The sequence below is a fragment of the Neoarius graeffei genome, chromosome 4 (assembly GCF_027579695.1).
Source record: "Neoarius graeffei isolate fNeoGra1 chromosome 4, fNeoGra1.pri, whole genome shotgun sequence".
Lineage (NCBI taxonomy): Eukaryota > Metazoa > Chordata > Actinopteri > Siluriformes > Ariidae > Neoarius > Neoarius graeffei.
The window spans coordinates 64,496,200-64,520,606 of NC_083572.1; the positions used below are offsets into that span (position 1 = coordinate 64,496,200).

General features: G+C 42.6%; 1 protein-coding gene across 4 annotated transcripts in view; it reads left to right on the forward strand.

The window, feature by feature from the left end:
* The window catches only part of setd5 (SET domain containing 5), a 77,024-nt gene that overhangs the window by 48,903 nt on the left and 3,714 nt on the right, over positions 1 to 24,407 (forward strand). For 2 of the 4 annotated variants that reach the window (XM_060919478.1, XM_060919480.1), the window contains exons 5-20: positions 2,540 to 2,598; positions 2,689 to 2,876; positions 2,989 to 3,027; positions 4,845 to 5,090; positions 5,167 to 5,315; positions 5,614 to 5,731; positions 5,925 to 6,034; positions 6,155 to 6,404; positions 9,431 to 9,511; positions 10,498 to 10,722; positions 10,845 to 11,189; positions 16,687 to 16,932; positions 17,087 to 17,198; positions 18,462 to 18,724; positions 21,569 to 21,625; positions 21,723 to 22,202. In XM_060919478.1, the coding sequence (XP_060775461.1) occupies positions 2,540 to 2,598; positions 2,689 to 2,876; positions 2,989 to 3,027; positions 4,845 to 5,090; positions 5,167 to 5,315; positions 5,614 to 5,731; positions 5,925 to 6,034; positions 6,155 to 6,404; positions 9,431 to 9,511; positions 10,498 to 10,722; positions 10,845 to 11,189; positions 16,687 to 16,932; positions 17,087 to 17,198; positions 18,462 to 18,724; positions 21,569 to 21,625; positions 21,723 to 22,202 (2,968 nt within the window). The remainder of the gene's footprint in view (positions 1 to 2,539; positions 2,599 to 2,688; positions 2,877 to 2,988; positions 3,028 to 4,844; positions 5,091 to 5,166; positions 5,316 to 5,613; positions 5,732 to 5,924; positions 6,035 to 6,154; positions 6,405 to 9,430; positions 9,512 to 10,497; positions 10,723 to 10,844; positions 11,190 to 16,686; positions 16,933 to 17,086; positions 17,199 to 18,461; positions 18,725 to 21,568; positions 21,626 to 21,722; positions 22,203 to 24,407) is intronic. The other 2 variants (XM_060919481.1, XM_060919479.1) reach the window with 2 other exon arrangements.

The following is a 24,407-nucleotide window of genomic DNA, read 5'->3' on the forward strand; positions in this document are numbered from 1 at the left end:
AGGGTAGTGACTGCAACCTCCGTTCAAAGGAACATCAAAGCCATGTTGTTGTAACTTTTTTTGAGAGACCCGCCGCCTACTTCAGCGCAGAATAGTGACGTTTGTGGCTTGTTGATGACGTGTAAGTCGGATGAATGCGACCTGGCGGTTCAGACTGAAGTCGCATATGAAAAGAGCGGATAGGAATCGGAATTAGGACCACATATCCAAACGGCCTGGGTCGGATTTGAAAAAATCGGATCTGTGTCGTTCATATTGTCAATAAAAGATCGGATACAGGTCACCTATGGGCGAAAAAATCGGATTTGAGTCACTTCAGCCTGCAGTGTGAACGTACACTTAGAGTCACCAGTTAACCTAACCTGCATGTCTTTGGACTGTGGGGGAAACCGGAGTACCCGGAGGAAACCCACGCGGACACGGGGAGAACATGCAAACTCCGCACAGAAAGGCCCTCGCCGGCCCCGGGGCTCGAACCCGGACCTTCTTGCTGTGAGGCGACAGCGCTAACCACTACACCACCATAGTGGTGGTGTAGTGGTTAACTACAGACAGAAGAAGTCCGTGTGCGCATGCGCTGGTTCACCTTTGACCGGGCACTGACAGTTGCATCATTCTGTCGCTAAACGAATAGCTGATCACACCGGGGTGCTTGCTGACCGCTGATATTAGTTTAGTCCTGCGTAGAGCTGGGCGAGATGGCCTAAAAAAAAAAAAATTTAGATTTTTTTTTTTTCACAAAAAAATCTGATTTTTGGACATTGATCGGGGTTTTTTTTTTAAACACCCCCCACCCCCACCCCCCGACTAAAAATCAAACTACAGATGACAAAGAAATGGCTCAAAACAAGTTTTACCTTTTTATTTTGTTTTCACTTAAATTTCCCCTTTGGGGTTAAAGTGCAACCAGAAACCAAAAAGAAGCCAAAAAGGCCCTTACCTATAGCACTGTGCAGTCTGTGTCCAAAGCACTGGAGACTAGGCCACTCGTTGTCTTTCAGAGCTTTGATCATATTGGTGCTGCTGTCTGTAGTCGTACAGCCGAGTCGGTCTTCGGCTCGGTTCCAAGAGCTCCAAATATCTTTTAGCCCTTGGGTGATTACTTCACCCTTGTGATCCTCGGGAAAGTACGCCGTTTGAAGGCAGATGCTTCGCAGAGCCGAGGTGTCGTTAACGAAATGTACCATCAAACTCGTGTAGGGCTGGACCACAGGTCAGTGGTGGCGGCATAATACGACACGTCCTCCTCCAGCTCTCTAGTGATTCTTTGGCGTGTGTTATACAGTTGTGGCAAGGCAACTTCAGAAAAATATTTGCGGCTTGGTAGCACATACTTCTGGTCTAAAACTTTCAACATATTAATGAATCCTGACTTTTTTCCACTGTATGTATGCCATGTCTTTTTGCAATAAACATCGCGATAGCATCTGTGATTGCCTTCCACCATGCCCCATTCTTATCATAAGGCACACAGTTTGAAAATGTGTCCGGGACGGTTGCTTGCTTTACTTTGGATGGTGCGCTAGTGCTGTGGCTGTTTTCATTCGGCTGGGAGTAACACTTCTCCCACTCCGCTGCAGGCTTCTATTTAAGGTGTTGGAATAAGTTCGTCGTACTGCTTCCTTTGGAAGCAACCATTTTCAAACACACCTTACAATGAGGACTTGTTTGGTCTGCGTCCGATGCCGCAAAACCGAACCAATTCCAGGTCACGGAGGAAGTTACTCCTTTCTTGGGCACAAGTTACGGCTTTCCCCCAATCGCTGCCATGTTTGTGTGTGTCTATGGCGAGTGCGCAGGAGGAGGGCTATAGTGTCAGTGCCCAATCCGTTCTGCACATGCGCAGAGGGGAGCGTCAGTGGCGGAAGTTAAAACTGAGAGAAGACCGATTTTCATAACGCATCGTCCTAAACTGTAAATTCGAATTAATCGATAAAATCAATTTATCGCCCAGCTCTAGTCCTGCGTTTCTTTTCCTTCTCACTTTCCGTTAGTCAGTCTTCCACGTTTCATTCACACACTCATCCTCCATTTTTCTCTCCTGTTTCAAATTTGTATCCTACAATGCCTTGTGCGAACGGGGAAAGCCTCAGGACGTGATGCATGACGTAGTATTTTGAATTGGGTCGTGGTGAAGCAGGTAAAAAATAGTGGAGAATTTAGGGCCACGTGGCCCTAAATTCATTAATTGTTCTATTGGGAGGGGAAAAAAACCTAATAAAATTGGAAGTCTCTGATTCGAGTTCAGTAGCTTTCAGTCCACTAAACAAAAATAATCAGGTGTCAGGGGAAATTCTTTTTATGATCTACACTTGAAAAATCTGAAAGGCAGTCTGTCTTTAATGTTAAGGTATGCAAGTATGATCTGGACAGACAATTTTGGTGAAAACTAGATTTTTAGTTGTTTGCCAGAATTCAGGTGAAATCCAAATGGGTTTTTCAGTCAGCCAGCCACACGTGTTAACCATTTTGATCCTGTTAATACCATCGAGTTCAGTGCAGTTGTATGCAGTCTGTCTTAATGGTGTGATTTGTACAGGGGTCTGGACAGGAGGAAAGGACTGGATGGGCAACGTCGGAAACCAGACAATGTGTCGGGTAAGCTATAGAACACAACCTCGTACAAGCGTGGTAGTGTCGGTATTTTGCAACGTCTGTGTATGTATTTGGATCTTTTTGTCTTGATAGTAGGAGAGAGCAGTGCTACAGAAAGTGGAGATGAGGAAGTCTCAGCTGCCACAGTGTCGTACACAGCCACTCAGCACACACCCACCAGCATCACCCTCACCGTTAACAGAGTTAAACGCAGCAAAGCCAAGAAGAGGAAGAAGAGCACTGAGAAAACACGAGCTGCCCCCAAGGCAAAGAAAGTCAAGGTATATACAAGCAAATGCGCACACTACTGTTAACAATGGTGGCATTATTCAGATCAGTATTCTAAACAGCATATATGCTGCATTCATTGATACAACTTGTTTTATTCCACAGGCCTTTAGAGAAGGTTCCAGAAAATCCTTAAGGATGAAGGTAAGACTGTTATTAGGTGTGTGTATGTATAAAATACTAGTGCATCTCAAAAAATTAGAATACCATGAAAAAGTAGGTAAACTTTCATATATCTATATTCATTACATGTAAAGTGAAATATTTAAAGCCGTTTTTGTTTTAATTTTGATGATTATGGCTTATAGCTCATGAAAATCAGAAATCCAGTATCTCAAATTATTGGAATATTCCCGAAGATCAATCAAAAAAAGGATTTACAATACAGAAATGTCAAACTTCTGAAAAGTATATTCATTTATACACTTAATACTTGGTTGGGGCTCCTTTACCATGAATTACTGTATCAATGCGGTGTGGCATGGAGGTGATCAGTCTGTGGCACTGCTGAGGTGTTATTGAAGCCCAGGTTGCTTTGATAGTGGCCTTCAGCGTATCTGTATTTTTGGGTCGGGTGTTTCTCATCTTCCTCTTGACAATACCCCATAGATTCTCTATGGGATTCAGGTCAGGCAAGTTGGCTGGCCAGTCAAACACAGTAATATCATGGTCAGCAAACCATTTGGTAGTAGTTTTGGCACTGTGGGTAGGTGCTAAGTCCTGCTGGAAAAGGAAATCAGCATCTCCAAAAAGCTTGTCAGCAGATGGAAGCATGAAGTGCTCTAAAATCTCCTGGTAGATGGCTGTGTTGACTTTGGACTTGATAAAATACAGTGGACCAACACCAGCAGATGACATGGCACCCCAAATCATCACAGACTGTGGAAACTTCACACTGGGCTTTAAACACCTTGGATTCTGTACCTCTCCACTCTTCCTCCAGACTCTAGAACCGTGATTTCCAAATTAAATGCAAAATGTACTTTCATCTGAAAAGAGGACTTTGGACCACTGAGCAACAGTCCATTTCTTTCTCTCCTTAGCCCAGATAAGACACTTCTGACACTGTCTCTGGCTCAGGAGGAGCTTGATATTAGGAATGTGAAAGTTGTATCCCCTTTCTTGAAGATGTCTGTTCGTGATGGGTCTCGATACACTGACACCAGCCTCAGTCCACTCCTTGTGAAGCTCTCCCAAGTTCTTGAATCAACTTTTCTTGACAATCCTCTCAAGACTGCGGCCATCCCTGTTGCTTGTGCACCTTTTCCAGCCACCCTTTTCAGCAATGACCTTTTGTGGCTTACCCTCCTTGTGGAGGGCATCAGTGATCATCTTCTGGACAACAGTCAAGTCAGCAGTCTTCCCCGTGGTTGTGTGTACTGAACTAGACCGAGATACTGTTTTACTCAAACTCGAAATGAAATATTCTAATATTTTGAGATGTTTTTTTTTTTTTTGTACTGTATGTCATACTGATTAAAATAGAAAAATGCTTGAAACATTTTAGTTTGTGTAATGAGTTTATAATATATAACATTTTCACTTTCTTAAATAACTGATGGAAAACATTGAACTTTTTCACAATATTCTAATTTTTTGAGATGCACGTGTGTGTGTAAAAAATTTATTTTTTTAGGCCTTGTCTCAAAGCGGCACTCCCAAGTGTAAGATGTTAGTATATAATCCCACATTATTTTATTTATTTTTTTAAAGCAAATTAAAAATAAGTGCTGGATAAAAACCCGTCTATCTTGGGTAAATAACGATTACATTTTCGTTGTCCGGTGGTCAAGTGTTTGAGATGCGTTGCCTTACACTTGCAGTCAGGTTCCCTGTGGTGGTACATGTTTGTCATTCATACAGTTGCAAATGCCATCAAACATCAGGTCAATGCATTACTGTATTCTCTGAAGCATGGAGCTTCGCTCTACTATATCCATTTCTGTCTATCTTTTGCTTAGAACTCCACCAGTGAAGCGAGTGTGTTGGATGAGAACACAGCTGAAGGCTGGGAGACGCGTATCCGCCAGTGGACGGATCAGTATGAAGAGGCTCAGGCAAATCAGTACAGTGCTGATGTTCAAACACTTCTCCAACTCCATCACTCTGCCACCAAGAGCTCGCCAAACCCAGCAGCCCTTGCAGTGGACACAATCAACCGCACAGAGTTGGCCTGCAACAACACCGTTTTGAGCTCTCAGATGCAGGTACAGTACTTTCACTGTCAAAAGCAGATGTGCACACGAAAATTATTTTAACAAAGTGACACTTTTGTACATGTAGTTACAGCTGGGCCGTGTAACACGAGTGCAGAAACACAGGAAAATCCTGCGAGCAGCACGGGACTTGGAGCCTGACACACTCATCATTGAGTACAGAGGCAAAGTCATGCTTAAACAACAGTTTGAGGTCAATGGGCATTTCTTCAAAAAGTGAGTGCACTTCAAGAATATGTTTGAGAAACAAATGCCGGGGGGCTTGACCGTGTGCCCAACTGTTTCACTTGTGTATATGGACATGCATCCAATCACTTGTACTTTCAGAATAGGAAAGTTTTGAATGTTTAATTTGTTGTATACAGCCAGCCTTTTATTTATTTTTTATTTTTTAAACTTAAGTGGTTTGCCATGTGCTGTTTTTCAACTGTTAAATAATCAGCTAAAAGTTTATTGTAACTGGCCTAGCTATTTATAAGCCCTGTGTTGGCTGTGTTTGTGTGCATTTCTTCAGGCCCTACCCATTTGTCTTGTTCTACTCTAAATTTAACGAGGTGGAAATGTGTGTAGACGCACGGACATTTGGGAATGATGCTCGCTTCATCAGGAGATCCTGTACGCCCAATGCTGAGGTGAGTAGATAGTTGAGGGGTGATCAGAAGGACATGCTGTACAGGGTCACTGATCTAACTAAATGAAGTTGACACTGCAGTAGCGATATTTGAGTAAGTCAGTTGAGTATTACTAACAATAATGTATAACTCATGACCAATGAAATTCAGTTTTGACTAACACCCCACCCCCACCCCTTTCATACACCCTCAGGTGCGGCATATGATTGCAGATGGGATGATTCACCTGTGTATTTACGCTGTTGCTCAAATCTCCAAAGATACCGAGGTCACAATTGGCTTTGATTATGAATTTAACAGCTGGTCAGTGTGTAAAGTCTACCACACTCATTCCCCCCCCCCCCGTCTGATTTGGAATCTTGGAATATTGATGTTAAATGGCTAAGCACAGCTGGATTAATTCTTTTGTATCTCCTTTGGTAGTAACTACAAGGTGGACTGTGCATGTCATAAAGGCAATCAGAACTGTCCCGTGCAGAAGCATAATCAGAACCCATCTGAGGCGCTTCTGCCCCCACCTCAGAACCCACTACCTACTCTGCCCGGGGCAGAGACTCGCCGAAGGCGGGCACGGCGAAAAGAATTAGAGGGCAGCGGGCTGATTGGAAGCGTGTCTGATGATAGCAATCAGCTCCTGGATGAACATGGGGAGCATGGAACTAGCGAAGCAGAGGTAGGTGTCTGCATGTCATGTAGAAGATCTGCAAACCTGATTTTAGACAAGAACTCTGCTAACCTCCAGGTCCTAGCATTATTATGCTACTGAGGAGAGCTCTGTGTTGTAATGGTCAAAATGACAGACCTGCCAAGATCTAAGGTTTAGCTGTAGCGTTTTTTATTTTTGCCACCTTGCTATTAGCAATACCTGAAAGCTAAACTTTTTTTTGCTTTCTCAGCTAAAGCTCAGAAACAAAGTGAACACACAAAATTCACCCAGCAGAAAAACATGCATTGAAAGGGTTAGAATAGAAAAGAAGACACAGCAGGACTGTTTGGATGGTGAAAGAAAAAAAAATGGAGCTGCTGCTTTATTATTAAGCATCAGTCATATCAAATTTTTGCTGTGTGTATATGGTACACTACCATTCAAAAGTTTGGGGTCACTTTGAAATGTCCTTATTTTTGAAAGAAAAGCACTGTTCTTTTCAGTGAAGATCACTTTAAACTAATCAGAAATCCACTCTATACATTGCTAATGTGGTAAATGACTATTCTAGCTGCAAATGTCTGGTTTTTGGTGCAATATCTCCATAGGTGTATAGAGGCCCATTTCCAGCAACTCTCACTCCAGTGTTCTAATGGTACAATGTGTTTGCTCATTGCCTCAGAAGGCTAATGGATGATTAGAAAACCCTTGTACAATCATGTTAGCACAGCTGAAAACAGTTTAGCTCTTTAGAGAAGCTATAAAACTGACCTTCCTTTGAGCAGATTGAGGCTACATCCACACGACAATGGCAACGAGATGTTATTAAAAAAATATCGCGTCCACATGGGCAACGGATCAGTAAAATATCAGGTACATATGGCAACGCTTACTGAAAATGATGCAATACACATGCCACACCTCTAGGGGCGCTGTAAGACGGTCCCTTCGGAGACACCAGAACAATAGAAGAAGGACGCATGCGCATAAACTATTATGCGCGAGACTTCATATTAGCCACAAAGTCAGAAAAATCTGTTCGTAAAATTACATTATAATGACCAAATACAATGAAAAGTATTTTTCCAGTCTCACCTGTGAAAGGTAATCCCATGTGAGCTCGTTTGGACGGTAAACCTGTTGGTACAGTTAAACGCAGCACATGAATGAGGCATCTTTATTCTCCGCTTTGACCTCTCCAATATGGCGGCGAGGATGACGTATGATTCTACGCGGAAGGCGGCGTCTTTAATGGTCCGGAATAAATTGAATGCTACACGTTGATGGATTAATTTGTTCTTCTACGCCCTTTTTGAGGATTGTATTGTAGGACTTAAACCAACATCTGAAGAGGTGAGATCGCTCCTTTTTTCCCTATTTTTGCTGGCGGGATTGACTCTGCCCTAACACACACACACACTCTCTCTCTCTCTCTCTCTCTCTCTCTCTCTCTCTCACACTTTGCACCATTACACAATAAATATTCACAGTGAAAATATTTTGTAAGCGCGTTTCATGAACCAAGTTATAGGATTTGTTGACAACTCGCATCGAGTTCATTACACTTCTACCCGGCGTGAAGCACATGTGGTTGTGACGTCATCGTAAACAAATCCGTTCTACTCATCCAGACGACTTCGCAACGGCGCTGTTGCCAGATCTTTCCACTCTGGAACCCGTTCTCAAAAGATTTCGTTTTGGGGTACCCAAAACGCCGGTGTCGTGTGGACGCCAGGCCGAAACGAGAAACAATTTTATCGGATTCACCTGAATCCGTTGCCGTGTGGACAGGGCCTGAGTTTCTGGAGCATCACATTTGTGGGGTCGATTAAATGCTCAAAATGGCCAGAAAAATGTCTTGACTATATTTTCTATTCATTTTACAACTTATGGTGGGAAATAAAAGTGTGACTTTTCATGGAAAACACAAAATTGTCTGGGTGACCCCAAACTTTTGAATGGTAGTGTATGTATGTGATATATGGTGTGGCAAAAATCCTTGTGCTCGTGTTAATAATAAACACTTGTATAAAAAGCAAGCTTACATGCTTAGCTGGTTGCTTATAAATCCAAAAATATGCATAATGCAGTTAAATATCTGTTCAAACAATACTTTTTTTTTTTTTAATCATGTATGCTGTTAGCATAGGGCTGTGTTGTCAACCAACATGTACTCTGGTTCTTGTGGTAAAATGTAGGGGGGGGTTTGGGTTTTTTTTTTTCGTTGTTGGTTTCTCTGACCGCTGATTTTCTTAATTATAAAGTTGATTCTGGAGTTAAACTAATTCTCTTGCTGCATGGGTGGACATTTAATGCCGCTTTTCCACTACAAACGCGGCTGAGCCGTGCGGTGCTGAGTTGGGCTGAGTCGAGCTGAGCGGGGCTATTGGAGTTGCATTTCGACTACCACCGTGCTGAACCGTGCTGGCTGGAAGTGGGTGGACACATTGGGTGGAGTTAGCGAAAGTGGGTGGATGTCACGTGATGTCGTTAAGCGGCGCAAACAGTGACATCAGTGATCTTTTAAGTGGTAGTCTCACGACCCGGATAGTAAACAATAAACATGGAGGACATGGAGTCGTTAGTGTTGCTGGTCTTGGTGCTGTGGCTTGTTGTCACCGACAACGCCAAGAGATACTGGCAAGAGCGTATAGATGAGGCGAGGCGCATAAGGCTTCAGAAATTCTCGTAATTATTCTTCTTCCGGGTTTGCGGTGTTTACAGATCCCAGCGTGCTCGCGGGGCGTGTGTGGGCATGTGAGGACACTCCTCCTCACCAATCAGTGCACAAGGAAGTGTCTGCTCACGCCCCCAGCCTCACTCAGCTCGGTTTGGCTCGCTTCAGCCCCGCTCCAAAACCGTGCGAGTTTTGGGTGCTAAGCAGGGCTGAAGCGAGCTGAGTCGTGCTGTTTTGAGATAGTCGAAACGCGAGCCGTGTCGGGCTGAAGCGAGCTGAAGTGAGCTGAAAAAGGGTAGTGGAAAAGGGCCATAACATTGATTGTCAATATGAATAAGTATATTCTCTTGAAGATGATTTTGTTTGGGCTCCACAGGAGGGTCTGATCGATGGTGTAAAGCAGGAGGAGGGCCAAGAGGAGGTAGACGAAACAGGGGCACCCATATCTAATAGACGGGTAAGGAGGACAACAAGAGCATGGAGGACAAATGTTAACTGGGGGAGACTGAATATGACTAATAGATGTACAGTACTGGGCAAAAGTCTTAAGCCCCCTATTTTTTTCATACAAACTTGGTTCTAGATTTCTGTTTTTTGACTTCTACATTATCGATCAGTACAAAAAATGTTCAAGTTCCAAACATTTGTTTTCCAGCACAAAAATGTTACAGGGGAAAAAAGTTTGTATCTGAGCAGCATATTACATAAGGGACCATTTTTCAGATTAAAAAGAAAACATAATGAAGGCTGTTGGGTTTAGTTCAAAATTAAGAAGCAAGTGTGACAGTGTCCAGAAGAACTGTGGCTGGTTCTGTAAGATGCTCAGTAAAGCCTACAGCTCATTTCTTTATAAAACTGCACTCATTGTACTGGAGACTACTTTTTTAAAAATTAAATAAAGCAGAGGGTCGTCTCACACAAAATATTGACTTTTATTTATGATGTTGGGTGTTCTTTTTATAAATGTTGAAACATTTCAGGTGTTTTTTTTTTTTTTTTTTTAAAAGCCATTTTGGTCGACAGCATTTCTTTACATTAGCCCAAGACTTTTGCACAGTACTGTATATTCCCCCTTCCTTTTTTGATCTTACTAATAGTATTTTTGTATGCTTTTTTTTTTGTGGGGAGATAAAGAAAACTCTACTGAGGAGGCCAACTAAAATTGACAGACAAAAAAATGTAAATCCTCCAGACAAGAGTTTTTAGCTGCCTATAGCACAGGCAGCACAGTGGTGCAATGGACAGCATTGCCACCTCACAGCTCCAGGGTTCCTGGTTCAAAGAAATGCTAATTGTATTTATTCTATGGTAGAACTTATTTCTTTATAATTGAGTCAGTTACTGTCCTGATTGTTAAATTTGGTCATTTTGGCAAATTTGGTCTTGAATAGAAGTGGTTGTTTTCTGTGCAACTAATGTTGCTACCGGTCATCTCTACTGCAGTCTCGAGAGGATCGAAAAGCACAGGCTATCATGCATGTGTTTGAGAATTTGGAAAGGAGGAGGAAGCGTGTATCTCAGGGTACAGAACGTGTTGGGCTTGATGACCTCAAACAGGAAGGGGTGGGGCCTGAAGAGGGTGGGGCCTCCTCTCCAACAGGGGCTAATCCAGGTCAAAATGCAGGATTGATGGGAGGAGTTAGCACACGCCGCACATCTTTTGCCACAGTGAGTCGTTCATTGTGGTTTCATCTCTTTTTTTTTTTTTTTTGATTTTCCTGTCTTTTCTGTTTTAACCATCACTTAACCACCAATTTTGTTGGGTCTGTTTTTTGGCCTTTCTCTCGAAGGACTCTGTGGTATCCGTTGAGTCAGAAAAGCCTTTGTCCGCTAACCTCGTCGCTCCCAAACCTCCCCCAGCACGCCCCAAACCGCGGCCCAAGAGTCGCATCTCCCGTAATCGGGCGAGCTCTGCCCAGCGGGCACGTCGCCAGAGGCAGGCTCTTCTAGCACAGCAGGCAGCTGAGGCAGGAGCAGCAGGTGGAGAAGAGGGAGGCACTGCAGCTGGCACAGGCGAGTTGGGCCTCGGTGACGGAGCTCTGGGAATTGGACAACCTCAGGATGGAGAGAGCTGTGGAGTCTCCTCTACAGTCCTAGGAAGCAAGACAAGTGTGAGGTGTCCCAAAACAAAAAAGGTAAAATATTTTTCATCTTGAATACTTCTACTGCACTGTTAGTCTGGACTCCATTTTCAAGAGCTATCGGAACAGTTCTGGTACTGGTCAACTAGAATGTGTTCAGAGTATTATGCTATGATTTTAGAAAACAGTACACATCCTATCTCTCTGTTAATTCTTTTATTAATAATAATTACTAGTTTAATTTGTAAAATTATTTGTAATAACACTGCATGTTCCTTTTTGAAATTATGAACCCGAAAACTTGAATATTTAATAAAATAAGCCAAATAAGTCAGCTGACAATACTTTTCATTTCTGTTGTGCTTTGTCGGTATAATCTAAGCAATTAAGAAAATACTAGCTGTTAAATAATCATGGCAATTGAGATATATAAAAATAAAAAATTTGAAAAATGTGTATAAAAATGTGTGTCGTGGGGAAAATAAGTATTTGATACATTGCCAATTTTGCAAGTTTTCCCACTTACAAAGAATGGAGTGTTCTGTAATATTTATCGTAGGTACACTTCAACTGTGAGAGGCAGAATCTAAAAAAAATTCCAGAAAATCACATTGTATGGTTTTAAATAATTAATTTGCATTTTAGGGCGGCACGGTGGTGTAGTGGTTAGCGCTGTCGCCTCACGGCAAGAAGGTCCGGGTTCGAGCCCCGTGGCCGGCGAGGGCCTTTCTGTGCGGAGTTTGCATGTTCTCCCCGTGTCCGCGTGGGTTTCCTCCGGGTGCTCCGGTTTCCCCCACAGTCCAAAGACATGCAGGTTAGGTTAACTGGTGACTCTAAATTGACCATAGGTGTGAATGTGAATGGTTGTCTGTGTGTCAGCCCTGTGATGACTTGGCGACTTGTCCAGGGTGTACCCCGCCTTTCGCCCGTAGTCAGCTGGGATAGGCTCCAGCTTGCCTGCGACCCTGTAGAACAGGATAAAGCGGCTAGAGATAATGAGATGAGAAAAACAGAACTTTGATATTTGGTACAGAAACAATTACAGAGGTCAGACGTTTCCTGTAGTTCTTGACCAGGTTTGCACACACTGCAGCAGGGATTTTGGCCCACTCCTCCATACAGATCTTCTCTAGATCTTTCAGGTTTCGGGGCTGTCGCTGGGCAGCATAGAGTTTCCCTCCAAAGATTTTCTATTGGGTTCAGGTCTGGAGACTGGCTGGGCCACTCCAGGACCTTGAAATGCTTCTTACAGAGCCACTCCTTAGTTGCCCTGGCTGTGTTGCAGGTCATCGTCATGCTGGAAGACCCAGCCACGACCCATCTTCAATGCTCTTACTGAGGGAAGGAGGTTGTTGCCCAAAATCTCGCGATACATGGTCCCATCCATCCTCCCCTCTATATGGTGCAGTCGTCCTGTCCCCTTTGCAGAAAAGCACTCCCAAAGTATGATGTTTCCACCCCCATGCTTCACGGTTGAGATGGTGATCTTGGGGTTGTACTCATCCTTCTTCCTCCAAACACAGCGAGTGGAGTTTATACCAAAAAGCTCTATTTTGGTCTCATCTGACCACATGACCTTCTCCCATGCCTCCTCTGGATCATCCAGATGGTCATTGGCAAACTTCAGACGGGCCTGGACATGTGCTGACGTGAGCAGGGGGACCTTGCATGCGCTGCAGGATTTTAATCCATGATGGCATAGTGTGTTACCAATGGAAATCTTTGAGACTGTGGTCCCAGCACTCTTCAGGTCATTGACCAGGTCTTCCCGTGTAGTTCTGGGCTGATCCCTCACCTTTCTCATGATCATTGATACCCCACGAGGCGAGATCTTGCTTGGAGCCCCAGACCGAGGGAGATTGACAGTCATCTTGAGTTTCTTCCATTTTCTAATGATTGCGCCAACAGTTGTTGCCTTCTCACCAAGCTGCTTGCCTGTTGTCCTGTAGCCCATCCCAGCCTTGTGCAGGTCTTCAGGTCAAAAAAAGTGTTTTTTTCCGGTTACCCGACCGACCCTAATCCGTACTGCCCGACCCTAAACTTTTTTTTTCGTTTTTTTTTTTCCCAGTCGCGACTTTTACATATAACCCAACCGCGTGAACCGGAAGTTTTTGTCACTCACTGGGAAAATCAGGGCTTTCCACAAGCGCCGGCTGCCGGCCATACAGCCGACTACACAATTAAGTCCAGCCGGCTACTTTAATGACTTATTTTTGTAGCCCACAGGCTCTAAATATTAATTTTCGATTTTAATAAAATTAAATGTTTATCTAACGGACTGACAATAATGTCAAACTGAACCGCACTCATTTAAGTTGTGATTCGCGCTGTTTGTACCGATAATAACCACAAATTCCCCGCAGACTCGTTGATCAGGGAGAGTAACTCATCCGCGGCCCCGACATGCGGTGTGCGCGCGCACTCTGCGGAGGCAGTAGTGTGTCGGGGCCGGCGGAGGGAACAGAAGCAGAGATGACGCTTATTATGTCTTTCACCTAGAGACATGATTTAAACTTTAAAACGGAGACAAAATTCTCCTGTGTGGATCTGGCATTCAACTTTTTTGCTGGGTTCTATACTTTTTGATCAGTCACAGATCAAACACCATGAGCACATCTGGAGAAATTCCGGCTTTATAATGGGTGTCTATTGCGTTACACACCAGCGGCGCTCAGGAGTTTAGAGTGTAGGCAGCTTGAAAAAAAGCTCTAACTTTCTCATTTAAACTGTTTTCTCAGCCACAATTTTCACTCTACACACACAATTTTCTCAAAAGTTGTAGTCACACATTGTGTGAATCAAGACGAGTGTCTCCCTGAGCGATAGGATTTACAGTTTTTGAATGAGAAGCCTGAAAGTAAGGAGAGGAGAGCCGCGCTGCCTCATAGACTCACATAAATGTGGCAGCGCTTTTACTGCAAAATCAGAAAAGTCACTTGTTTTTAACTCGCTCTAGTGTTTACATTTTTTACACTAGGGACAAAAAAATACATTAGTGTGTTCATGGGAGCCTTGTAGCACTCAATGTGAAAGAATTTTGTGAATAGCTCCTTCCGTTTCCATGTAAATCAGCGTTGTTCGAGGAGAGGGAACTCTGAGAAAAGGCGCTCTTTGCTTGTTATATTGTGTCTTTTCCCTGCACCGTTACCAAGGCGACGAGCTGCACTCAGGGAGCAGAGAGGGGCGGGGCTGCTCTCTCTCTCGTGGTGTATTGAGCTGTTATATTTACAGAAAAATTCATGTTAAAAGGTGTCTCCTGCTGCATCAGATTCATCAGAAGGTGGTAACTTGGGTGACCTGCAAAGAAATTCATTATATTTTGTGAAATTATTCCTGTCTAAATATAGGTTATGGCAGCCATCTTGAGAAAAAAAAAATGCCTGCCTACCGACCCTAGTTTTGAAATCTACGTAACCAGAAACACGCACTTTTTTTTTTTTTTTTGGCCTCAGTTTTGTCCCTGGTGTAGACAGCTCTCTGGTCTTGCCGATGGTGGAGAGGTTGGAGTCTGATTGTGTGGGCAGGTGTCTTTTATACAAGTAATGAGTGGAGAATAGGAGGGCTTCTTAAAGAAACAACTAACAGGTCTGTGAGAGCCAGAATTCTTGCTGGTTGGTACGTGATCAAATACTTATTTCATGCAATAAAATGCAAATTAATTATTTAAAAATCATGCAATGGATTTTTTTTTTTTAGATTTTGTCTCTCACAGTTGAAGTGTACCTACAATAAAAATTACAGACTTCTCCATTCTTTGGAAGTGGGAAAACTTGCAAAATCGGCAGTGTATCAAACACTTTCCCCACTGTACGTACATACGTGTGTGTACACACTCTCATATATTCAGAGCAGCAGGTTATGAATATCTTCTCCCCCCTCCCCCCCTTTATTACAGTGGTGCTTAAAAGTTTGTGAACCCTTTAGAATTTTCTATATTTCTGCATAAATATGACCTAAAACATCATCAGATTTTCACACAAATCCTAAAAGTAGATAAAGAGAACCCAGTTAAACAAATGAGACAAAAATATTGTACTTGGTCATTTATTTATTGAGGAAAATGATCCAATATTACATATCTGTGAGTGGCAAAAGTATGTGAACCTTTACTTTCAGTATCTGGTGTGACCCCCTTGTGCAGCAATAACTGCAACTAAACGTTTGCAGTAACTGTTGATCAGTCCTGCACACCAGCTTGGAGGAATTTTAGCCCATTCCTCCGTACAGAACAGCTTCAACTCTGGGATGTTGGTGGGTTTCCTCACATGAACTGCTCGCTTCAGGTCCTTCCACACCATTTCGATTGGATTAAGGTCAGGACTTTGACTTGGCCATTCCAAAACATTAACTTTATTCTTCTTTAACCATTCTTTGTAGAATGACTTGTGCACTTAGGGTCGTTGTCTTGCAGCATGACCCACCTTCTCTTGAAATTCAGTTCATGGACAGATGTCCTGACATTTTCCTTTAGAATTCGCTGGTATAATTCAGAATTCATTGTTCCATCAATGATGGCAAGCCGTCCTGGCCCAGATTCAGCAAAACAGGCCCAAACCATGATACTACCACCACCATGTTTCACAGATGGGATAAGGTTCTTATGCTGGAACGTATTGTTTTCCTTTCTCCAAACATAACGCTTCTCATTTAAACCAAAAAGTTCTATTTTGGTCTCATCCGTCCACAAAACTTTTTTCCAATAGCCTTCTGGCTTGTCCATGTCATCTTTAGCAAACTGCAGACAAGCAGCAATGTTCTTTTTGGAGAGCAGTGGCTTTCTCCTTGCAACCCTGCCATGCACACCATTGTTGTTCAGTGTTCTCCTGATGGTGGACTCATGAACATTAACATTAGCCAATGTGAGAGAGGCCTTCAGTTGCTTAGAAGTTACCCTGGGGTCCTTTGTGACCTTGCCGATTATTACAAGCCTTGCTCTTGGAGTGATCTTTGTTGATCGACTACTCCTGGGGAGGGTAACAATGGTCTTGAATTTCCTCCATTTGTACACAATCTGTCTGACTGTGGATTGGTGGAGTCCAAACTCTTTAGAGATGGTTTTGTAACCTTTTCCAGCCTGATGAGCATCAACAACGCTTTTTCTGAGGTCCTTAGAAATCTCCTTTGTTCGTGCCATGATCCACTTCCACAAACCTGTGTTGTGAAGATCAGACTTTGATAGATCCCTGTTCTTTAAATAAAACAGGGTGCCCACTCACACCTGATTGTCATCCCATTGATTGAAAACACCTGACTCTAATTTCACCTTCAAATTAACTGCTGATCCTAGAGGTTCGCATACTTTTGCCACTCACAGATATGTAATATTGGATAATTTTCCTCAATAAATAAATGACCAAGTATAATATTTTTGTCTCATTTGTTTAACTGGGTTCTCTTTATCAACTTTTAGGACTTGTGTGAAAATCTGATGATGTTTTAGGTCATATTTATGCAGAAATATAGAAAATTCTAAAGGGTTCACAAACTTTCAAGCACCACTGTATTTTGGATCCATGTAATATTCATGATACCATGTTGTTAACCCCTTCAGTACCTGGTGACAGAGTGGCTGAATGACAAGGCCCCAGACCGTGTGGAAGAGCCAACAGAGCGACCCCTGCGCATCACCACAGACCCCACTGTGTTAGCTACTACACTCAACATGCTGCCAGGCCTTTCGCACTCGTCCTTCATCTGTACCACCCCAAAACACTACATCCGCTTCGGTTCTCCATTCACCCCAGAGAGACGTCGCCGGCCGCTTGTCGTTGATCCCACCTACGGCTCCTGCAAGAAAGTTAGTGAGCGCATGTTGGCAGCATGTTTTCACAAGTAGTTTTTATATAAAAAAAAAAAAAGCCCTCTGTGCATTGTTTTGTAGTTGATAATTGAAAAGCATCTGGCTGTTTACTGCTAGTGATTCGAGTGTACTTCTTTCTTTTGTTTTGTAGAGGTGGATAAAACAGGCGCAGGATGAGAGCATGTCGTCTCTTTCCATAGAGGATGGAACAGAGTCCAACTCTTCACACCAAAGTAACAGCAGCAGCACAGCCTCCAGATCTGGTAAAAATAAAAAATAAAGTGTCCCTTTTGAGGTTTTGTACACAGTATTTTTTTTAAAGGTCCCATGGCATCGTTTTTTCATTAATTGTGCGGTGGTCTCTAGTATGAATGAATGCCCTGTGAGACGGTTTTGGTGAAAAAAAAAAAATGCCGTGGTTCTCCTGTTTCAGGCTGTTCTAGTTTGGTGGAGGAGCGGGTGGCGGGAGAGCGACAGGATTTCAGCTCTTATTAATATTCATGACATGTAAACGTGTTACCTCTGATTGGCTAACAGCACTGTGACGCTGCCTCCAGTGGGTCAGAACAAGCGGATGTGGGTGTCTTACTATGGCAAGAGAGAAGGAACAAACCGCGAAGGGAAAAATACCGCGCGCTGATGTCATTAAGGTGCGACGCGAGGAAATAAAATAAATTCAACAAATGTTTGGGTTTTTACTGAACAAACAAACAAATAAAATGAACGAGTGACTTAAAAAGAATGTGGGTGTCTTTGTAAAAACTGTTTTGATTGGCTATTATAACAGAGCATGCTGCATGCTTTTTGGTTTTTGTAGCACAGAGTACCTGGCTAACTGCAGGAAGCGGTTAGCTGCACAGCTAATGTAGCCATTGCAAAGCTAACGCACCGATTTTAAAACACGGCAAAACGACTTAACAGTTATACACTTACTTGTTCGGTGTTTGTGGCTGATGCGGCAGGGATGCTTGGTACGGACACAGGCTTCAGTGACAGTTGATGTGCAAAACCTGCCCTGTACTGTCCCAACATTCATCAGGAAAATGCTTCCGACAAACATACACCGTCTTAGGTAGACTCGACGGCGTATTATTGGAGTAAATAAAATTAAGCCACTGCGTCTTCAGGGGCTCTCCCGCCGGCAGTAAAAACAGACTCCTTTCTGTGTTGTCACATCCATGTACAGCGCAACTTCCATGTTTGTAGGCAACTTTTGAGCTGGGCAGGCAATCCATACAGTGGGTGGGAATCCAGAGGGGGGGGTGTGGGGATCATCTCCCTTGCTGACGTAGTAAAGGGAAGAGCCTATCAACGCGCCATTTTGACGCGCCATTCTCAAATGTTGACAAAGGGTGGGCATAGTTTGGTTTACACATTATGAAATTTCTAGCCACTGGGGTGACTTAAGAAGGTCAGAGGAACTCATTTTAACATTATAAAACCTCAGAAAGTGAAAATTTCATGCCATGGGACCTTTAAGAATCATATTATATCTAGTTCCACTGACTCCATGTTTCTTGTCTCAGAGCTAATAGCACCCTTTAAAAAGAGGAAGTCGAAGTATACGCCAGAAACGGTTGCACCACCTCCTGAACACTTGCTTCGACCTTTGTCCCCCATCACACCGCCACTGCCATCTGAGCCCTCTGTGAGCTTGCTGCACCCTCTGCTTTCTTCCTGCTCACTGTATTTAGGAGCTGAGGAAGAGAGGCAGAATGGTGCTGTGCCACCGTACTCCCCACTCCCATCTCTTCCTGCCAGCCGGTGCAACACACCTCTGCAGTTTGAGGTAAGGACATGTCTGCTCACAGCTTTTTTTTGTTTTAATACACACCAAGCATGTAAACGAGCAGCCTAATTTCTTTTGCACCAACAATTGCCACTTATCTTAAAAGATGACTTAAGACGTTTTTCAACCTAATCTATACATCAGCCATAAAATTAAAAATGCTGACTGGTGAAGTGGATTTCATTCATTATGTTACAGTGGCACCTGTCAAGGGGTAGGATATGTTAGGCAGCGAGAGAAGTCAGTTCTTGAAGTAGATGTGTTGGAAGCAGGAAAAATGGGCAAGCATGAGGACTTGAGCAACTTTGACAAGGGCCAAATTGTGATGGCTCAGTGACTGGGTCTGAGCATCTCCAGAATGGCACATCCTGTGGCATGTTCCCAACACACCAAATTCAAGAACTGACTGTTCTCTTGCTGCTTTATATGTTCCACCCCCTGATGGATGCCATTGTAATGAGAGAATCAATATACAGTGGTGCTTGAAAGTTTGTGAACCCTTTAGAATTTTCTATATTTCTGCATAATTATGACCTAACACAACATCAGATTTTCACACAAGTCCTAAAAGTAGATAAAGAGAACCCAGTTAAACAAATGAGACACAAATATTATACTTGGTCATTTATTTATTGAGGAAAATGATCCAATATTACATATCTGTGAGTGGCAAAAGTATGTGAACCTCTAGGATTAGCAGTTAATTTGAAGGTGAAATTAGTCAGGTGTTTTCAATCAATGGGATGACAATCAGGTGTGAGTGGGCACCCTGTTTTATTTAAAGAACAGGGATCTATCAAAGTCTGATCTTCACAACATGTTTGTGGAAGTGTATCATGGCACGAACAAAGGAGATTTCTGAGGACCTCAGAAAAAGCGTTGTTGATGCTCATCAGGCTGGAAAAGGCTACAAAACCATCTCTAAAGAGTTTGGACTCCACCAATCCACAGTCAGATATATTGTGTACAAATGGAGGAAATTCAAGACCATTGTTACCCTCCCCAGGAGTGGTCGACCAACAAAGATCACTCCAAGAGCAAGACGTGTAATAGTCGGCGAGGTCACAAAGGACCCCAGGGTAACTTCTAAGCAACTGAAGGCCTCTCTCACAATGTTCATGAGTCCACCATCAGGAGAACACTGAACAACAATGGTGTGCATGGCAGGGTTGCAAGGAGAAAGCCACTGCTGTCCAAAAAGAACATTGCTGCTCGTCTGCAGTTTGCTAAAGATCACATGGACAAGCCAGAAGGCTATTGGAAAAATGTTTTGTAGACGGATGAGACCAAAATAGAACTTTTTTTGAGAAGCGTTCTGTTTGGAGAAAGGAAAACACTGCATTCCAGCATAAGAACCTTATCCCATCTGTGAAACATGGTGGTGGTAGTATCATGGTTTGGGCCCGTTTTGCTGCATCTGGGCCAGGACGGCTTGCCATCATTGATGGAACAATGAATTCTGAATTATATCAGCAAATTCTAAAGGAAAATGTCAGGACATCTGTCCATGAACTGAATCTCAAGAGAAGGTGGGTCATGCAGCAAGACAACAACCCTAAGCACACAAGTCGTTCTCCCAAAGAATGGTTAAAGAAGAATAAAGTTAATGTTTTGGAATGGCCAAGTCAAAGTCCTGACCTTAATCCAATCGAAATGTTGTGGAAGGACCTGAAGCGAGCAGTTCATGTGAGGAAACCCACCAACATCCCAGAGTTGAAGCTGTTCTGTACGGATGAATGGGCTAAAATTCCTCCAAGCCGGTGTGCAGGACTGATCAACAGTTACTGGAAACGTTTAGTTGCAGTTATTGCTGTACAAGGGGGTCACACCAGATACTGAAAGCAAAGGTTCACATACTTTTGCCACTCACAGATATGTAATATTGGATCATTTTCCTCAATAAATAAATGACCAAGTATAATATTTTTGTCTCATCTGTTTAACTGGGTTCTCTTTATTTTTCGGACTTGTGTGAAAATCTGATGTTTTCGGTCATGTTTATGCAGAAATGTAGAAAATTCCAAAGGGTTCACAAACTTTCAAGCACCACTGTAATTCACTTCACCTGTCAGCATTTTTAATTTTATGGCTTTATTTGTAAAGTGAGTGTGATTTACCACAATTTTGCTAGAAATCCTGTACAAGGAAAAGAATGGGAAACTTATTTACTGGAAACCTCTGTATAATGGAAGCCCTGGAGCACTTAATGTGTTCAGTCCTCAGAAGTAGTTCCATCTCTTAACTGTAGAGCTGTGCTTTTTTTTTTTAAATATATATATATATATATATATATATATATATATATATATATATATATAAATGCTATTGGCAGAGAAATTGATGCAAGTTCAAGTTTCAATGATTAGCATATGACTTCCATTAGAAAGTTCCCTTTTCTCCTTTACAGGAACAAGTCCTGTGTTTCTTTTGTAATCACGTTTAAGTGACAGATTTGGTAGCTAGATATTAGGTTGAATAAATACTATATTATTATATCCAAAGTTTGTTTGTATGTGGGAATCATTAAGTCAATAAAAATGTGTCTTCTGCATAAATTTATGAAGTTTTATTCTGAGCTTTCAGACCTCTGGTCCATCGGGGACAGAATAAATTGTAGATTTGTGAATACCCTTTCCATTCTGTCCCTGATGATGGACCATAGGTCCGAAAGCTCAGAATAAAACTTAATAAATTTTTGTGGAAGACATGTTTTTATTGACTTGAATGCTATTGTTCTTTGTTAGCAAGAGTAGCTTTTGCTATTATCCTAGAGGTGTTATGTAATTGTGTTGCTTGTGAATGTAGTAATACAATGGAATAAATCAGCTGTGCGTTTTTCCACAGAACATCTCCTCTCCTGAGGCATCGCCTGTACACAGACCAGAGTCTCTTTCTCCAGAGGTATGACATTGTGTTGATCTTTTGTGAGTGATGGTAGCTGTGTGTGTGTCTGTGTGTGTGCGCGCGCTTGTTTGACAAGCTCTGCACCTCTCTCCAGCCCTGTTTGCGACCAGACTTTGATACATCACGGATCACCACCTTCCCTGAAACTTCCGTGACCTCTGCTATCGGCAGTCCAGCCCCCCCATCGGATGACTTTCCCCTGACCGGACCCGAGTCTCTGACTGGCTCTGGAGATGGTGTGTGTCTCACACCAGCCCCTGTATCTAACGCCAGTGATGCTTCATTGGGCTCACGCTCAAATGAGGCACAGGTTCGGGAGCAGGTCTTTAGGACAGAGTTCAACCTCATCTACACCTGCTCTCCCCTCAATGCCAACCTGACCACTGGTCCTGTGAATGACCGACGGCATTCCCAATCAGAAGGCAGCTTCTCTCCTGCTGAATCCTACTTCAGCTCTGTGAGTGGCCAAGGCTTAATGACTGAGCCAGGGTCTGGTTCTTTTTCACCCTACCCTGAGCCTCAGTTTGGGAGTGGCACGCCTCCTCATACCAGCAATCCACCACAGAAGAAGAAGGCAAGTTATCCTAACTCCAGTTGTCTTTTATTTGAATTTACTTTTTCAAGGTATTGAATCACAGGAAGAGTTTATAATGACTTGGCATATGAATTGCACGGTTTGGGAAAAGTATTACATTCTGGAGAATTTATACACCACCGCTTATGTCTCCCTCTACTGAGCACTGAATTTGGTGCACTTAAAGCTTATTTGTGCAGGCTTTTTGCAACTGCACTGTGGACTTTCTCATTAAATGATAAAATCTGCAGTGAACGATATTTTACCTGCTAACAGGATATAATTCGAGGCATGAACACTGCCATGTTGTACTGTCAGTCCAGAATTTTCTATTTGTAGTATTGATCGGCACAAGTCAGATCCCACAGTAAAACAACATGGAACTCATGACTGCTGGATTTAGGGGGAAAAAATAATTTTGGCAGCTATTTCCGGAGAAGAAAACTATATATAGATATCATCTGAAGGCGGAAGTAATTAAATAAGTAATTTGCATTGAATAAATTTGAAGACCAAAGCCTAGACAGATATTTCCACGATACTGCATCACTTGCAAAGTGATATCTTGTCTCTTTGTGTGTCAAGCCAAATCAAAACCGTCCCCCCCACCCCCGTTCCCCTCATATAACCCTCTCTCGTGCCATTCCTTGTTCCTCGAAAACTATTGCAAAGTCTTTTCTTCTTCACTTTTTTCAAGGCAGAGGGCCATGGGAAGTGGCGTTAGTCAGCTGCCAGGCTTGCCTAGTTACCAGGCACTAGCTGTAAGACGTGAATTCAAGCCAGGGCAGAATATGGTGAATATTAAATACATGGCCTCCATCTAGAAGTGTGCATGTGGATATTGTTTGCATTAGCATACAGTACCCCTCCCTTACTTGTACTGCCCAGAAACATTTTAACATGCATAAAACCATTACATATTGTTTCTTTTACAGACATTGCAACATGTGCATCATTTATGTTTTGAAAATGTACGTGTCATGCACCCCTTAGTTCTTGATAAGTGTTTATTTTTAGTGATGCACTGAAATAATAATAATAAAAAAAAAAATCTTGGCCTAACTGAAGCTCAGGACAGTGGGTTTTTTTTTTTTTTGGTATAAAAACATGTAATGCTGCTATTATTATTATTATTATTATTATTATTATTATTAACCCCGCCGACAGTAGTTGGAGGGGTAATTATTTTCACCTGCGTCAGTCTGTGTGTGTATCTGTCTGTCTGTCTGTCTGTCTGTAAGATATCTCAAGAACCAATGGATCGATTTGGACCAAATTTTGTACATGTGTTGCCAATCACCCAGGAAGGAAACCATTAAATTTTGAAGGTCAAAGGTCAAGGTCATGGCAGAACTTCGAAATTTTCGCCCAATGTATTTTAATAGGGAAAAGGCGGGGTTTGCACTCGTTAGAGTGTCCCTGTCTAGTTATCATTATTATTATTATTATTATTATTATTTGATTATTGATAAAGCACAAAGGAACAACATCCCTCTACACAATTATTTTAATAGCATAAAGTACTGATTTAACACTATGAGCCTACTTGTTCTAGAGGTTTTCAGTTGCCAGTCATGTAAGATATATTTGTGGTGCTGATTGAACACTGTTGGAAAATGAAATGCAAACTGCACTTTTAAAAACTTTTCCTGCTTCAAAGTAAAATATAATGCTGACCTTTTTCTCAAAGTAGTAAATTTTTTGGGGTTGGGTTTTGTGTGTGTGTGCGTGTGTTAGTGATTTCAGAAGTGCAGTTGTAGGTTACTTTGCAGACAAGTTGCTGGAACCGTTTCAGCAGTCTGGTGCAGGAGTGTTTTTCATTAGCATTGAAGTTATTTAAATGGTTATATTTTCATACATTATGTTAAAGCTCATGAAAAATGGAAACACTATAACTGTGTGGTTTTTTTTGGCCTAAAAAGCATAAAAATGCTGAACATTTAGTGGAAATGCAATTTTTACTATTTTGACCAAATAGGTTCTGGTGGGGGAGCGGCACGGTGGTGTAGTGGTTAGCACTGTCGCCTCAGAGCAAGAAGGTCCGGGTTCGAGCCCCGTGGCCGGCGAGGGCCTTTCTGTGCGGAGTTTGCATGTTCTCCCCGTGTCCGCGTGGGTTTCCTCCGGGTGCTCCGGTTTCCCCCACAGTCCAAAGACATGCAGGTTAGGTTAACTGGTGACTCTAAATTGACCATAGGTGTGAATGGT